Source organism: Epinephelus lanceolatus, chromosome 1 (assembly GCF_041903045.1).
Source record: "Epinephelus lanceolatus isolate andai-2023 chromosome 1, ASM4190304v1, whole genome shotgun sequence".
NCBI lineage: Eukaryota > Metazoa > Chordata > Actinopteri > Perciformes > Serranidae > Epinephelus > Epinephelus lanceolatus.
Genome location: NC_135734.1, coordinates 23594600 through 23612195, shown reverse-complemented (window position 1 = coordinate 23612195; position 17596 = coordinate 23594600). Strand labels below are relative to the sequence as shown.

Here is a 17596-nt window from a genome sequence, read left to right as displayed (position 1 = left end):
GCTGGAAACTGAACTGAAATGGCTGGTTAATTATTTAAGCTGCTCTATGTTGCAGAATGTACTGATGACTTTCTAGGTTTATGATGCAGTGGTAATACTGACCTTTGAAGCTGCCCAGTCGATCCAGCCCTCAGCACATGGGTCGATGTTGATCAAAACCAGCCCCTCCACCAGGGTGGGGTTGTTCAGCTGGGAGGGAAAGGACGCATGTCAGTGCCAACTTAGAATATGACTTTTTGACCAGTGAAATAGCCCAACATTGGTGTTATCTTGCATTGTGTGTGCTGTGCTATACTTAAAATGTTCAGTTTTCCCTCTTGTGCAAACCTACAGTGTGGTTTAGTGTTCGTGTGTGGTTTATGCCTATGCATAGCTACATCTTCACAAGTTTTTGCCCAGGATTTTGTGCATTTCATTAACAGTGCAGATGCAGGGTGAAGCCACTGCAAAGTGATAGAAAGTGAGGCATGTCTGTTCGTTAAAATGAAGACATGAAACAATGAAGATGGAATCCTGAGCTTCTAAATTAAGGAGTGCGGTTTTGGAATGGCCTGAAGACAGAAAGAGGATGTCTGGGGAAATCTAAACTCCATCTCGCCCTATGCTGAGGGAATACTGCAGATGCTGCTTTCAACACGATACAAATGCAGTGCAGCAACAGCTGCTATAAATCTAGCAAAGACATTTTGTTCCAAGCCGGCCGGAGCAAATGCATTTCAGAATCAATGTTCTTCATTAATTCTAAACAAGAACAGACTCTCCATAGAAAGCCTGGCGGTATGACTAATCCCTACACCTCCCCTTTTTACCCTGGCCACCATCCCCTCTTTCTATTATTTATCTTTCACTGCCTCCTCGCTCCTCTCTGTCACTTCTAGCTCTTTCTGCTCTATTGTACACATCGTGCTTATTTTAGCTTGTGCGGAAACAAGACGTAAGCAACTGAAAAGGAGAGAATCACCAAGGTGATTCATCATTTGGGGAACGGAAGCGCATGCAGCAGACTGTGGAGCAACCTGATGCCCTGTGTGGGCTTGATGGGAGGCTTTAATGTTCAGTGTAACAAGCTGTGTGGCCTGAAAACCTCCAATTATTACAGGCGAAACAGAAAGGAGGGGGGCATAAGACTGGAAAATGGAAGGGTTGAAAGTGTAGGCGCTCTGGTCAGGATGGGGACTTACTGCAAAGCGGGTGAGGATGTATGCTCCTGCACCCACGCCGATGCCGATCACGCTGTTGACCCTGCAGAGAAATGGCTGGTTACTGCGTGACTGGAGGTGAATAGTTAATTTATGCACATGACCATTGATCAGCCATCAACACAGGGGCCACTCACTTGAGCTGAGTCATCACAGAGGGCAGCATTTCAGCCAACTCGTCCATGGTCGGGTAGCGATAACTGGAGACAGATGAAATGCACGTGAGTCCATGTGAGTCGTGAGTACGGAGTCATTTATTCATGTTTGAATTGATCACGAAAACTGAGTTCATCATAAATTCAAATACTCTAACTCCTTCTTGACTAATAGCTTGGACAATGAATGTGCATCCATTAGCAAATGAACTACCAGCTCACTTTTCATTCTTACTAAATAAATTGATTGCAGCTGCTACATCAGCACTGGAATAAATGTGTTCCCATTTATCAGTGCATGTAAAACCAGTCTGACACCCACCCACTGGGGAAGGGAGGTGCACCCTCCTGTTGGCCGGGTGCATCAACGTGAACCACTGCAAAGTGCTGTGTGATCTCCTGCATGTCCTCATAGTTGAACAGGGTGTTGAAGCATGACTTGTCTAGAAGGGTGCAAACAGAGGACACCCACAGAATGTGAGAGGTCGGGAGTTTAAACTCCGTCAAGGACCTGAGTGAGACTGTCTGGTGCAGAGGCTAAAACAAAACAGTTACATCACATCAATGACATTGTGAATCGATGAGTCTATTTTTGGCTGACTCACGGTTGAGGCCGATGTCGTGATAGGTGAGGATGACGGGTCTGTTGCCCTTGGGAACACCTCTCATTGTGACATGGAGAACGCCATGGGGAGTCTCAATGTCATGCTCCTGCAGCCACAGAGAAGAAGAAAGTACCATTCAAGACTGATGGAAAAATACATGATGTGTGTAAAGAGAAAGGGCTTGCTCACAAGACCTAATATTCCACTACTTTAAAGTGTACTATGCAAGATTGTCTGTTACTCTTTTTATGTATATCTTTAAAGTGACATGTGTGTTGTCCAGTTTGTGTCATGGCCAATGTTGTCACATTTAAAGGATATTTCTGGTGTTAATAAATAAACAAAACAACAACAAATCTGTCTTTGTACCTAAGGCCTGGTATAGCTTTTGCCCCAGAACTCCAGCCTCAACTAAAAACTATTAAAATCTATCTAAAGGAGCCATTTGGGTGACATATACCTTCATTAAGATGAGCCTTGCCAATGCAGTTTAATTCTTTTGGCTTGTCAAACTAGGAAAGTAGTATAAATCCTCGAGCATGCTCTCTCACTAGAGATAGTAAATGCAGTCATAAAATATACAACACTGTGCATGTTCATTGTAATGATGGAATGTCATCCGACTCAATTGTACAGGGCTTTCAAGTTCTTCAAAAAACAACAACAAAAAAACAAAAAAAAAACAACTTTACATTACTGAAGTTCTATGGCACAGAGAGATAAGCTACAGTACAGTACATCATGCTGTGGCTGCACAGACAATATTATTACTACCACAAATCCATTTCAGGACTGTTTAATTCATAGGATTGTTTTAAAATATGACAGATTTATGCTTCAGGCTGTGGAATATCAATTATATTGTGTGGGCTTTTTTTCTTTACATGAACATTATCTCAGCCAAGCACAGAACACAAGGTAATCCATGGGAATCCCGCATCAGCCATAAACATGTAACTATTTCAGCTACATTGAGCTATTTATGCCAAACTGACTCATAAAGTAGGCACATTTAAATAAAAAAATACAAAAAAGGGGAAAAAATTACACCCAAAAACAAAACTTGTACAGAGAGATGAGTATTTTATTTACAAAAATATAGATAAAGGGGATGCATATTTCCTAAAGTAAACACTCAAAGATCACAACATTTGGGGTTCCTATCTCAGATTGAGGATGCAAAGCATGCGCCTCCTCTCCACCACACATTCATTGTACTCTTGGACAAACAAAGCACAGATTGGGCTGTCTGGGAAACAGTCTTTTCATCCGGGGAAAATAGTCTTTGTATCCAAGTATGACTCTGCAAAAATGAATGTCTTTGCAGGAAGACCCATTAAAATTCAAAGAGCTCACACCAGCTTCATTCTCTCCTTCGCTTTCTTTTCAATAACTTTTTCTATCGAGCACAAGGAAGCCCAAACGTACGTACCCCGAGTACTTCACAGTGCTTTTACAAAAAACACACATCAATGGCTCAAAGGGAAACAGGTATTTTTCAGCCTGGACCCTATTTTCTCATGTATTTGTATCAAAGTGATTCATGGGAACAACAAGTTTTAAAACTGGTTAAGCAGCTGGTAGCTGGGGCAATAGTGCATTGTCCATGTATGACTACTAAAAGTGCTTGTTTTTGCCACTGACAGGCTCAGATTGTTATTCTAAGTGTCTGACAAGGAAATAAGATATCTGTCCGTTATTGCCTTCCTGCAACTCAATTAAATTCGTAAGACTTTAGAACATGATTTCTCTTTGAATGAGACTTGGTTGGACAGAAATTAGAACAGACCGGATCAAGCAAAAGGTAGAGAAAAATGTTTTATTTCTTTGTCTTACACTGAGAATAACGATCTGAGCCTATCAGTGGCAAAATCAAGCACTTTTAATGAGCGTAAATTGAAGCTGCATTATTGTCCCATGTGGTTACAGTGCAGTCTGTTTTGCTGCTGCCGGCTGCCGTGCTCTTTCTCAATACTGGACCAGTTTCAAAAATTGTTGTCTCCGTTTGCACTTACACACAAAACATGAGAAAATGGGTTTCAGGTTTAAAAACTTCCATTTAAATTGACACTTACTTGGACTGTAAGACAGAAATGTGGTTAAGATAAATCGGGGCAAGTACTTTAAAGATGACGCAGCAAAAACATCAGAGGCTCTCATGAATGTTTATAAGATTCAGAGAGAGTGTAGGAAATGATATAACGGGAAGTGATAAGGTATACAGGAAGTAACAAAGCCAGTTTCCAGACATGCCTCAGGTCTCTAAATACATCCATGCCTCAGATTCACAGCATCACAAACACACACACTTCCCAAGGTGAGCATGACTTAGTGCTGCATACAAGAGTGTGCATGACGTGGCAACGTGCATGTGTATGTGTACTGCACAGGCGAGCACCAGGGTGGGGCCTAATGCTTGCCTGGTCTCAAGGCCCACTGGTCATCAATAATAAAGAGAGTGAGCCTGGGCGGACGAGAGACACAGGTTATGGCTGACAGACACAGAGGGAACGTGACTCTGACTATTTCCCTCCTCTGGGTTCCCACTGCAGGCATTTGTCTGATGGATATGTGTCACAATCTCTACAGAGGAGAAAAAGGTACATTCTCAAGGACAAGGCTGCAGTAATTTGCATCTGCAATCTGTAATGGACACAGTAACACAAAAGGAAAAAATACTCCTCTTGTCAGTGACGGAACAAGATATCTTCATCTGTGTGGGTGTTGGCACAGAGATTAGCCTGTTGCACAAAACATGAAAACAACACAAAGCAAACCTCACTGACTCCGTACTACAAACCACCGATACTGAATATAACCTATCAACCTGAGATGGAATAAACCATGAAGAAACGCTCCTGCTGACAGCTGGCCTTGGACTCATCGAAGACCTTTTCAGAGATAATGAAACGATTCTGCCACCGCGGCCTGGTGGGGCGGCAGAACAACCTGTTATAGACGGAGAAGAGAGGAAACTCTCTGTGGCTGTGCTGCTGCAGAATTTTTGTTGTTAATGCAAGGACAGAGTCAAGGACACTCAGTATAGAAAGAGAGGCTTTGCTCGAAGAAACAAGGCAAACACACTTGTGCAAATGTCTGCCTCCTGTCATGTACGTGCACTGTACATGCGCCAGAAAAAGCAGGCGTGTACACCCCATCGGTGAAAGGAAATGAAAAAGGTGATGGGGAACTTGGGGGGGGGGATAGAAAAAGAAAATGAGACAGATAGTACAAGAGATAGAGAGTCTGGAAGTGGATGGGAGGAAATGGAGCGTGAAAGCAAGCAGAGACAGAGTGACAGACACAGGAGGACAGAGAAGACAGGGGAGTCCTGTATGACTAACTGAAGGGTGCCTTAAAACTGGAGGAGCCATTGCTTAATTTATCATGCCTTCCAGCCATGTCCTGGCACAAACAGGGGTGGAGAACCATGGAGACAAGGGCTGTGGAAAGGAAGTAAAGAAAAGGACCTTTTATCTATTCATTTAGCTCTTGGCATAGTTTAAAAGCTGTATTGATCTGTGAGTGCTGCCTCTCACTGTTTCCTATCACAGACACATATGGGTATATATGTACACACAGCAGCATCTCAAGAAAATAGACATGGGGTGGGGCTGCCAGCCTGGACAGTCTGAGGGGAAAAAAGAAGGAGAGCACTGCATTGGCAGCAACCCCTTTTCATCTTTAAACATTCATAGTGGCTGGTAGTTGGACAATAAGTGTGTGCGAATGTTTGGAGGGACGTATGTGAGACAAGAATACTGAGTAGGGGTTTGTGCTTTGAGGAGAGGGGCTTCAGGAAGTTGCTCGGGGCAAAATGGGGGGTAGGCACTTGGGTTTTGGTCCCTGACTGAAGGAGGATGAGGGAAGTGAAAAAGGAGAGCAGTATGTCATGCTGTTCCTCTTCCCGCAATCCTTCTCTTATCAATCCCTCCTCCCCCTCCTCCCTGTTCTCCACGCCCTGCCAGGAACAGCATCAATCACCCCTTGAGAGCAGCATTACAGGGCAAGAAACACCAAGCAGCCAGCAGCCTGTAAATGAATTTATTGTTTACACGAAGACATGTGCATTCACACATTAATGTCTCCTATACATATTCTCCAGCGGGATCATCCCAGGTACATGCCAGCCTGCTCTCCTCTGACACAAACACAGCCCCCTCCACCTGCAGCACACATACAGTACACGTATGTGTGTCATCAAAGCAGTGGGTTGAAACTACAAACTCTGCAGGGGAGGGAAGGATCCGCTTCAGTGATTTTGGTGTGTAGCTACAGTGTGTGGGGGGTGAGTGACCTCCCTGCCTGTTTTCGGTGATAACATAGAACGAAAGACAATGCTGGTAGTATGCACCATCCACAGAAAACACACATCCCTGCAGTTATGGATGACAACAAAAATACACATTTGAGACATACAGAAACATGCAACCTGAAACATACAAACACCAATGACAGTATGAATGGACACCAATATGCTGACAGGCACGTACACATCCTCTGGTTGTGGCATCTGCAGATTCAGAGACACTTGAGCACTACACACATGCATCTTTCATATCATCACATAAAAATGCACCACTGCACCCTCAGCATGTTTTGACTATGCAGACTGCACACATGGGCACTGTGTGACCTGTAGGCACACACACACACACACACACACTGAACAAATGTTCACCCCACACTAGCAGCTGCCCGGAGAGAAAAAGCCAAAAGTCTCAGCCGTCTCCTGAAGGTGGTGACAGCCAAGCCAGGAAAGACCACCACCAGCTTTTCCCTCCCTAGAACCAGCTGCTGTCACCTTCTTTGGGGAAACAGCACAACGACCTCCATACCTAATCTTAACCAGAACCCCCTGCTGCAAGGACCCAGCCAGGTGTATCAAGACAGGCAAGATGCATTTGTCACTCACCACTCCATTCCCAGAGCATGCAATCTGGTCCAGATCCAGAATAGCTGACATGTTTTTCCCACGCAGGAGAGGAGTGTGTTATGCTATGTGCAAGTGTGTGCTGGGCAGCTTTGAAGATCTCCAAAAGGAGGAGGAGGAGGAGGAGGAGGGCGGGAGCGTTCGTAGGAAGGGAGGGATGTAGGGGTGAGGCGGCAAGAGCAGCGGCAACAAGGAAGACGAAGAAGAGAGGGAGGAGAAAGACACAGCAGAGGGAGCGAGGAGGAGATGGATAAATAATCTGAATGAAAGCAGAAGAGGGGGGTGGATAAGATGCAGCGAGAACAGGAGAGAGACAGAGACAAGAGGTGGGAAAGAGAGCAGGAAAAGAGACAGAGGAGGGAGGAGAGTGAGACTGCAGTTTGTGCTTGGTAGTCACAGCGCGTCCGTACATCCAGCCACCGGTGCGTCTAATTGGATTGCAGAGGGTCAGGTGGGTAGAGGGAGAGGGTGGGGCTTAGAGGAGAGAAGAGAAAAGGAGGGGAAGAGTGGGAGGAAGAGGGATGGGTGCGTGGAAGAGGGGTGATGGGGTGCAAAGGATGCAGAGGCAGTCCTGGAAAATGAGCAGGCTGCTGACGTCACGCCATGATACCGATAAAGTGAAGAGAGAGGAGAGGAGAGGAGAGGAGAGGAGGCTGACTTTGACAGCTCACCCTGGGCTGTGGTCTGCATCAGCAAAATGGCTGCTCATCACTGAGACAGAGCAACAATTGTCTCCAGGTTCATTTTAGCTTCACCTTGAAGAGGGCGAAGACTGTAGGTGACCTCAGCATCCAAATAAGAAATACCTCAGCATAAATATAAACAATCACACCCTGCTAATGTCTCCAATTTGCAAGAGAGTCACTCAGCAGCATTGGTGTAAAATGCAGCAGTCTGACATACACCTACAACAGCTTTGCTGCATATGCTGGCTCATACTGCAACATTATCGTGTTAATATTCCTGCACTGCTCTACCATTCATTTCAGTATTGACATTCAAAAGATAACCCTCATTATGTTCCAGGATTACCAGAAAATAAGCCAAGCTACTATTTTTATTTCCCATTCACAACCCTGCATGAGAGGATCTATTTCCTCTCAACCTGCCTCTGAATCATTTGATCCACATAGTTTATTGATCTCTCCTTTTTTACTCTCCTCTGTCATCTGCACAAATGCTGGCAGTGCAGAATATCACGCTTTTCTTTGTGCAGCCAATGGCTCACATGCAAACCGCACAGAGTGGGTGGGATTACAAAGACACGGGGCACTTCACTGGTTAGTCAATGTAGCAGCAGGTTTGGTTGCAAACTGCTGTTTCTCCTCTAAATGTTTCCTGTCCTAACCCACAGAGGGTGCCACTGACTCACATGTAATGTATGTACATTTTAAGGAATAAACACTTAATTACAGACTAAACAAATAAAGTAATGCAGGTATCAATGTTACACATATGATCTATGCTATATAATGCCACAAGAGAGCAGAATCTCTAAACATTTTATTTCCATAGAGCTTTTTTTCCACAGGGTAGGGGGGACTGTAAAAAATGAATAACACTGTTTCCATCTCCACTCTTTCAAGCCAGATAGGAGGGGGACGTGACTAATTGCACGTACACTGTGATGCTACGCCAGGTTATGGTGTACATGTGATTGGTCACATCAGCTCATAGAGATGGTGTGTGTGACCAAACACATGCTCATCCTTTCCTCGACAGAGCAAGTGCCTCTCTGTGTCATACACTGAGTCACTGTGTGTCTCAGCAGGACTCTGCAGCCATAAAGGCACACAGTGATGCTCTGGTCTGCATAGCTCAGTTCAATGTAGAGCTTTGCATTAACACAGCCAGAATCTCAGGTGTAATTACCACATGTACAAGCAAATTAAAAATGCACAAGCTCGGGAAAACATTTTGTATTAAAATGTCAACCCGATTACATGACATGACATGGTGTACCACATGACTCTGTCAATGTAATCCTCTTCCAAGATGGTGACTGAGCAACATCTGTGCAATACATGACGTTTCTGCAGTGCCTGAGCCTATCTTCAGAACAGACAATCAACAACAAGAAAAGCACAGTGGACTAAAAGCACATCACACAAAACAGAGCCCTCCAGCCACACAATTGACAGGCTTATGGCGCCCTCTGCTGAGTTTAATGAGACAGTGAGGACATGACTTGGCAGCCATTTGTGTGGAAAACAAAGTAGACAGCTTCTTCTAGTTTTTGTGTTGGAATGGTACAAGGTCAAAAAGAGATATGGTATCATAACTGGACATAATTACAAAATGTGAAACCTAGTAGGTGATGACTGATGTGTGACTATGTGGAAATAATGTCAAAAATAATCTCATAATGACAAATACACAACATATTTTGAGTTAATCAACAAAAACATCACAATTGTTCAGATTCCATGGAAACCCTCATAACGTTTTTCTCTCCACAGCAAACACCATCAACCCTAAGATGTTCTATTTTTAAAGTGTACAGTCAGCCATTTCCAGCACCATGAGGTAACTCAGTGTTCTTAAGTATGCACTTTAAACACAGCAGATCCCATGGGCGGATAAGGCTGACTCACCCCCCACCCCTCGCTTCATCATGGCAGAAGCAGGACATCTTATGGTTCCCAGACTGCAGCAACACACCCTCTGGGTTCTCCTCTCTGACCTCACGTCATCACCACCTCCATCTACGCCTCTCTCCTCATGCAGGTGCAGAGGGGTTTTGATATTACTGTTGCAGTACCTCAGGACCGCCTGTGGTGGGAGCTTTGGTCGCAGTCAAGAGGAGAGCAGCTGGATTTGTCCTCCAGCTGCTGGAATGTCACACCGTTAACCAGAGTGGTAGCGATGAGGACCCCTCCCCCACATGCAGACTGTATTCATGGGAAGTCTGCTACTGATGTCTTGTACTGCATGTGGGCACCGGCTGTTGTTGCATTACTAAACTGTGTGACAGTGGTAGTCAGGTGCAATGAAATTACACACCTTTTTACATCACTTTTGAGCTTCTATCAGTTCATCTTAAATCAACAAGCTGAGTCTTGTCCTACACCTGGACAAAAAATGCATGATACTGAAAAATCTTGTGCATTTGTTTATACACGTTTTACACTTAGAGAAAATTTGATTCACTTTGTCAAACAGGGAGGGACTCTTTCAGAAAATCTGGCAACTGGTCGTTATTCCGACTAAACAATTAAGGTTGTGTTAGTGCTTATATTCTGTTTTGTTCTTTCTTTCACTCTTGTTTTTTTTCCTGTGCATTTGCTGTTGTTGTGGTTGTTTTACTGTATTTTTACACAACATCTATTGCATGTCTGTCTGTCCTGGAAGAGGGATCACTCCTCAGTTGCTCTTCCTGAGGTTTCTACTGGTTTTCCTAGTCTGCTGTGAGGGTCCAAGGTCAAAGGGGTGTCATATGCTGAAAAGCCCTCTGAGGCAAATTGTGATTTATGATATTGGGCTTTATAAATTAAATTGAGATTGCTCTTCAAAATCAAATAACAGTTGTTGCAAAGAAAAGGCATGAGATTAAAATAGCTACCATTTCATACATTTCCACTGAGGAGAATTGGAACCAAAGTTAAAAAAATCTGTGAATAGCACATTTTAATTTAGCCCGTATTTTAGTAAAATATAACTTGCTACCACAATTTAGCTTAGATGAGCTATTTGGTAAATATCTAGTAAGCAAGCAAGATAATCGAAGTGCTCTCTTGCACTTCAGCTCATAAATTTTGTCTTCACCTGCTGCCAGAGTGCCCAATCAGCACTGTGCATTTGCACCTTTCAGCAGAGGTGGGAAGGAAGAGTGATGGCTCACTCCTTAGCTACTTCCATCATCATCATCTCTAGAAAAAAAAAATGACATGTTTAATTCTTTTCTTACCATTTGCCCGTAAAATCAGGCAGGTGAGTTGCAAGACTTGCACTGGGATATCAGGTTATCCTATTTTTGGCTTATGGCATGTAAAACAGAAATACACATACATTTTTATTTCTATAAGGACCAAAGTTTAGGTTCAGAAAAAAGAACTGCATGCTAAATTGACAACTGGCCATTTTTACAGCAGACACTTTGACTTATCATAGTAGGAAAGACTCTCATGTTACTAATAACACCTCTATTCAAGTGTGCCACTCAAGCCATGACAGTGTGACAGTGAGCCGGCATGCATACTGTCAGGATGCATACTATCAGGACTTTGAAACTGAAGCAACTAAATGTAATTCAGTAATCCTTAATTTTATGATATACACGTGCTTTACTGCCAAGATATGTCAAATTGGATTTCCAGGAAAAAGGCTTATCAAATCTCACTTCATTATTTATTTTTTTTTTTTTTTAATCATATCTCCCTTCATTATTAAAGTAACATTACTTAAAAGAAAAATTTGCAAGTAGCATTTAAATAAGCACCAGTTTAAGGATTGTCTTAATAATTCATCACGACTCCCAAATGTAACCATGTGAGGTCAAAATGGCTGCCACGGAAATTAGGTCACATACACTTAAGTCTGCCTCAATACCACTGACACAAATTCTGGTACAACCCTTTCTTTAAAGTACAACTGCAGAACCTGAACTGAATCACAAGAGGATGAGTAAAGAACTATGACATTGAAAATATGAGCAGCTGAGTGACTGCAGCGTTTTATGAATGTTAATGTATCTGTGACAATGCAGACAGGAATGAAGCATGTAGCATGCCTGCTCCAGCTAACATGCTTTACTCTCCTCCCCTGCCTGCAGGAGCTATATTTAGCTATGGTGGGATGCTGGAAGCAGCCGTGACTGCAGAAAGTGAGAGGGGGATGAAAGATTTAACCCTTTGCAGTCGGGATGCTCATGAAACGCAGCAGAGGGCTTGCCTGTAGGAAGTCACTCCTCATGCAGGAGACTCCTTGCAAAAAAAAAAAAAAAGCAGCTTTTACAGCAAAGAGGAGGAGGGCCGGCGATCCTACTCCCCATGCAAAGAAACCATCAAAGAAGGGTTTCTGGAACAGTGCCTGCTCAAGGCCAGTACTTCTTTTTCTTGGGTGATAATTACGCTTAAATTATCACATAAAAAGACCTGACTGTAACTGAGATGCTTACGGTGAAAAGGCAAGCACAGAAACAATCACACAAACAGTCTTACTGTGGAGGACACTAGCTAAGACATAAAAGATGTCTTAAATCACTGCACTTGTATGTCTCTGTTTGACATTTACTAAGAAAGAATACTCTGTAAGGATCCCTAGAGGCAGTGTTAGCGCTTGTACTAGACTTGATCTGTACATTTTGTTCTCAACGGCTGGCCAGCACGATGTTCTTAAAGCCCTGCACAGGAAGACAAAACTGTATGACTAAAAAAAGTCCACTGTTTGCTTACTTTTTTCGTTTTTCTGTCTTTATTGCAGGATTGGACAGTAGAGTGTGGGCTGACATGTGATTAGGGGTTCCCGTCTGACTCACGGTATTCACATTGGGTACTAGTGGTTAAATGTGTGGTCTGGGTGGATGTCCATCCTTGCATGAATTAATGAACAGTTCTCTGATTTTTAAATTTGGGTGAGAGTTGTTTGTGTTTTAAATGGTCATTAGTATGGCTGATCCAGCTGTCACTCCCATAGGCTTTGTTTTAAGAAAAACAAGCCAACACAATGCTAACCTTTAAATCTTGCTTACAAGGTATATCCCAAACCCTGATGAGCACTGAAAACGTCACCTTGGTGGTCATTAAATTAAGTATGTTTATGGGAGTATAGTTCAGTGTTCCATCTTTGATCTCTTGTCCAGCGCCAAGTGTTCATCGTCTGGATGTGTGTGCTTTTGTATACCTTTCTGTATCCCAAACTATGCCATAACTACAACAAATAGGCCACTAATGTGATTTTCACATCAGTACAAATGACCCACACTCAGTCTACGAAAACACCAGGAAAATCAGTACAGTATACAGCCATGCAAAACAAGAAGTCCTAAAATCAATGTCTGAACTTAGGCTCTTTGTTTCTAACATTTCCCCAACAAATTATAGTCTATTCTACTCATGTTAACCTTCTTCATTATTGTTTTCTGTATACAACCTGGTAGTAGTACAATAGCATGAGCTTATAGAGAATTTAAAATGATATAAGACCAATGTGATGTGACCTTTGCCCTGTGCACACACACACTTGCACATTAGCAACAACAACAGGTCCATCAGGAAGGAGCCTGTTTTGCTATAACATTGTTTTTCTGTTGTGCTCACAGTCAGCTTAAGCAAAGGACAAACTTGGAGAACAAGCTGGGCCAAAATGGTTTGCCACAAAAACATTAAAATGCTGTCACCTTGAAAAGCTGTTGGCCAGTGTGTTGGATAACCCTCACTGATGTATCCACACAAAAGAAATCCTATATTTCCCTAGCATGTGGTGTACTGTAAAACTGGATACTGCCTGTGGGGGACAATGTTCAGATGTAGGGCAAGCAAACAAATGGGTTCAGCAGTAGGGGGGGGGGGGGGAATGGGGCCATGTCCCAATGCCCCAACCCCCCTTCAACTGACAGCATCTCCTCAAACCATGGCACGACAGGGCTTTTTTGTGGAAGAAGAGAGGAGCACTCACCTGGCAGTCAAAATCCTGAAAGTTGCGTGCATTCTGCAAGAAAAGCAAAAGAGGCAGTTCAAATTTACCATAGGCTCATACCATATTTCTATATACATAAAGCCAATAATTATACTGTACTTGTGTAACACAGATGCAGGTTTATTCACTGTTGATGGAACGCACTGCAGTGCAGGTGCCACGACATGCGGGATTTCTTCAACATACATACTGCTCCAAGTAGTCACGTGTGAACAAATAGATAAATCTGGCTGCGACCCACTTTTTAAAGCTCTAACGACTTCTGTTTAGTACTATATTTTGTCATAATCAGATCAAATCATTTGGTTATTACAAACAATAATCATGTCTGATGAGTTTGTTTTCAGCACACTGTGGCAGTGGCATTCAGGTAGACAATTGTGGCCAGATCACAAAACTGTGGCGAGCACTTCATCTAGTTGTTTATGCATCTATTGGTCCAACCTATTGGAGTCGGGGTACATAATTGTGTCAATTTTCTGATCACAGCCAGTTTTCACAGCAAACCTCATACTGCGGTCTTCTACGTACATTAAATTGCCATCATTAGTTTAGTTTAGTTTTCGGTTTTCTAACAACTTCATTTTCTGCAAATGTATTACATAAATAATGGTGAGGCATTTTTACAGAGTATTATCTCAGTTGGTGTTTTGTCTTTAATCAGACAGCAGGAAGCTACAGACTAGATGGGCAGAAAAGCGAGAGTGGGCAGCGACAACAAAGAAGATTCTTGTGGGATTCAGTTGTAGGCCAGACCAGTAGGGTGCATATGGGTGTAGAGGCAGATGGTGGCTATAAAGCTCTCTCTTTCTGCTCCCTGCTGAAATAGAATAAACTAAAATCATGGGAAAAACATGTTTCTGGATAAAGTGAACACTATTTGCTGTAATGCGGTGCTAAAATATTGTATTGACAAGATGAAAGTACAGGAAGTAACTAAGGCCCCGTTTACACCTGGTATTAACATACCCCCTGAGTGACTGGATCACAAGTAGGCCGCTCTAAGTACACCAAATGTGTCCTCAATACATCTTAAAATACACTCACTCAGACCACATTTGGAGGTGGTCTGGGCTGCATATGACCACATCCTTTTAAAACAGTGTACGCTAATGAGTCCTGGGCCACATTGATGGACAGCCCACTCAGCTGACCTCCTTGTTTATCTGACTCCCCACCAGAAAAGCTTTCTGTTGCTGCTGTTACACAGATTAGACACAGAGCTGAAGGACCATATCTGGAGCCACTCTCCACCCAAACAGTAATTTTAACGTCTTTCCAGTTAGCACAAACCCAAACCGACACCAAACCAGCTGGAATTTGTCATTATACCCATTAATAACCAATAGGTAATGTTAGCCGTATGATGCTAACAGTAAGCCCTGTCACTGTGTGTGTGCACGTGGACTCTCACCAACTGTTTCCAGCGCGGAGCTCACACTCTTGCAGCTGTTACGCATTTTAAAGCCAGGTGTGAGCAGACAGACTTAGAGTTGTCCACTTGTTATCAGGTCACCCAAGATGCATGCTCATACCAGGTGTACTAGCCTCTAAATGTAGATCTTGAGGAAATTGATGACAGTTTTTTTAAAATAAATTTACAAGTTTATTCCACATAATCTGATTGGCTAAAAACTTGATGCTTACTATTTTGCCAGCTGTTGCACTACACAAGGAGTCAACATTACTGTTAAGATTGCTTTGGTGCTACTGACAGTGCTCAGTTCTTCCTCATACATAGCTGAATAATCAGTGCAATCATTCATAAATGTGTTATCTGTATGGAAATCAGAACATGTTTTCATTCTACACTGGATCAGAAAGAGTCCTCCTACATCAGTGTCATCATGTCATGATCTCCATCTGCCTTTAAGACTCCTGACTTGTCTTTTTATTGTGCTGGCCACTAGGTGGAGTGAGAGGTCAGTACCAGTATCCTTCATTCAGATGGCTTTTGTAATGTATGGTCCCCACCCGTCACCTCACACAAGACATCTACCTTACGCAGCTTGCACCCCGACACGAGGAAATCCACTCCTGTTCATTCCTTAAACCCCCCCACTGAGTTTACACAATCCCCTCAGACCTGATACTTCACTACTCACTTCTCCTCGGAGGCACTATACCCTCCTGACTGTTAGTGACAGTTGCCTGGGGGGAGAACAAAACAGTCTTTCTAATCAGCTAATCAGCTGTTGAGACGGAGCAGGGAAAAGAAGGCGGAGGAGGCTCGAAGAGGATGGGAAGAGCTTTGATCTGCCATTGGGGTTTTTTTCCCCTCCATACTTCCCTTCTGTTTTTGCAGTCGCTCACTTGCTACAATCTTTCAAGCTCTTAGAAATAGAGAGATGAGTTTCTCAAAGTTTCTCCTTTGATCTCTCCTCATTGCTGCTTGTCTGTTTTTTCTGGGTGTCTTACGCTATACGCTCTGCTTCTCTTCTTCTCTCTTGCCTCAATCCGTCTACAACATTTTTTTTTCTTTTGACTTGCTCGCTCCCTTTTTTTCTTTTCCAACTCAACAGTCAAGCAGATATGAATAATTCACTTTGATGAACAGGACTGCAGAGTGTGCATGCAGAGTGTATTAGCGTATGTATTTGCCTAGGAGGACCATATGGGGTGCTAATTCACTTAAAGTAAACACAACATGTCTGTTTAGTTTGTATGTGTGGTGCTACATATGAGATCACTTGTGTGCCTGTTGCCTCAGCAGCTTGTCAGTGTCCTGGGCACCCATGACTCACCTTATTGGTCAGCAGCGGCTTGATCTCAGTCAGCTGTACATCCTGCAACTCATCCATCTTCCTGTCTCGTCACTGTAAACCACTCTGTCCGAGAAGACAAAGAGAAGACATTATACTCGCTAATAATAAGCATCAGCAGTTAGGAAAGCAAAACTGTGCATTGTGAGAGCATTGCATAGATAAAAAACTGTTGGCACAAATGAAAATGCCCAAAATGACTGAATAACATTCTTCAAACGATGTCTGGATTCATATCTGAATCATGTTTGATGGTGGTCCTGTTTGTTGTAACTAATAACCTCTTCTTATTATCAATTAATAAGGTGGTTCATTTTTCAATTAACTGAATAACTGTTTAGACCAGAGGTCTGATGAAGGGCTAATAGACGGAAAGCTCAAGAATAAAGTGAAACACTGTATAGGTTTAAGTGTGAGGAAATCTTTTCTACCAGTTTAGTTCTAAAACTGGCGGTCATAACGCCATGTGAATTTTTGTTAGTTTCAGTAAAATTCAATTTAGCTGATTTTATTACAAATTTCCCCAGTTTTGTTAAAGGAACTCTATACAATATTTAAAGCGCATCTATGATTCCAAGGTTGTCTGTACATGACTTTCATCATGATTATAAGAGCTGTGTACCACAACAAAGAACAGAGAAGCTCTGATTACAACACACTGAAGGAGAGTGACTTCTCTGCTCAGGACGCCATGACTGCACTGTATCTTTACATAGCAAACAATTGTTTGCTGCTACATTAATGCTCTGATTATTGAATTGAGCTCCTTTAATGATTGACAAGTCATGACTGTTTTAAGCTTCTGAGGGGGGCATGACAGGAAAAGTTTGAGAACCACTGGTTTAGACTATACAATGTGAGAACATAAAATGCTCATCAATTTTTTTTTTTGACAGTGAGGTAACCAGAGGCCTTGTATTGTCTGAACAGCGGCCAAAAACCCAAAGTTACTCAAATGATTTAAAACTGAGAAAAATGCAAATTCATAAGTTTAAGAAATAGGAACTATAGCAAGTTAGACAGTTCAGCTTTGCAATGACATAAATGATTAATCAACTATTCCTTTCAGTAGGTGCAGTTCATGACAACACAACCTACTCGTGTGATACTGATCAATTAGTATGGGACTGAAGGAGGTGGCAGCAGGTAGCTAAATCACAAGTCCAGCCATGACAGTGTCTTTTTCTCTCTCTAGGGTAACTTGTCTTCCTGACTCCACACAGGCATTCTCTGATACATATGATGATACAAGAGTCAGCTGGGAATGTGACAGAGGGCATTTTCTCTATCAGTTCTTCAGGAAAGG

At 42.8% G+C, this 17596-nt stretch overlaps 1 protein-coding gene across 4 annotated transcripts in view; it reads right to left on the bottom strand.

Annotated features, from left to right (window-relative positions):
• ndrg3a (ndrg family member 3a) overlaps positions 1 to 17596 on the bottom strand; it is a 42747-nt gene that overhangs the window by 10443 nt on the left and 14708 nt on the right. For 2 of the 4 annotated variants that reach the window (XM_033626673.2, XM_033626674.2), the window contains exons 2-8: positions 16273 to 16356; positions 13508 to 13540; positions 1960 to 2065; positions 1677 to 1797; positions 1337 to 1399; positions 1182 to 1242; positions 103 to 189 (exon numbers count right to left, since the gene is read on the bottom strand). In XM_033626673.2, the coding sequence (XP_033482564.1) occupies positions 103 to 189; positions 1182 to 1242; positions 1337 to 1399; positions 1677 to 1797; positions 1960 to 2065; positions 13508 to 13540; positions 16273 to 16329 (528 nt within the window). In that variant the 5' untranslated portion in view covers positions 16330 to 16356. Of the gene's footprint in view, positions 1 to 102; positions 190 to 1181; positions 1243 to 1336; positions 1400 to 1676; positions 1798 to 1959; positions 2066 to 6874; positions 7277 to 13507; positions 13541 to 16272; positions 16357 to 17596 lie in introns of those variants that run through there. The other 2 variants (XM_033626675.2, XM_078167540.1) reach the window with 1 other exon arrangement.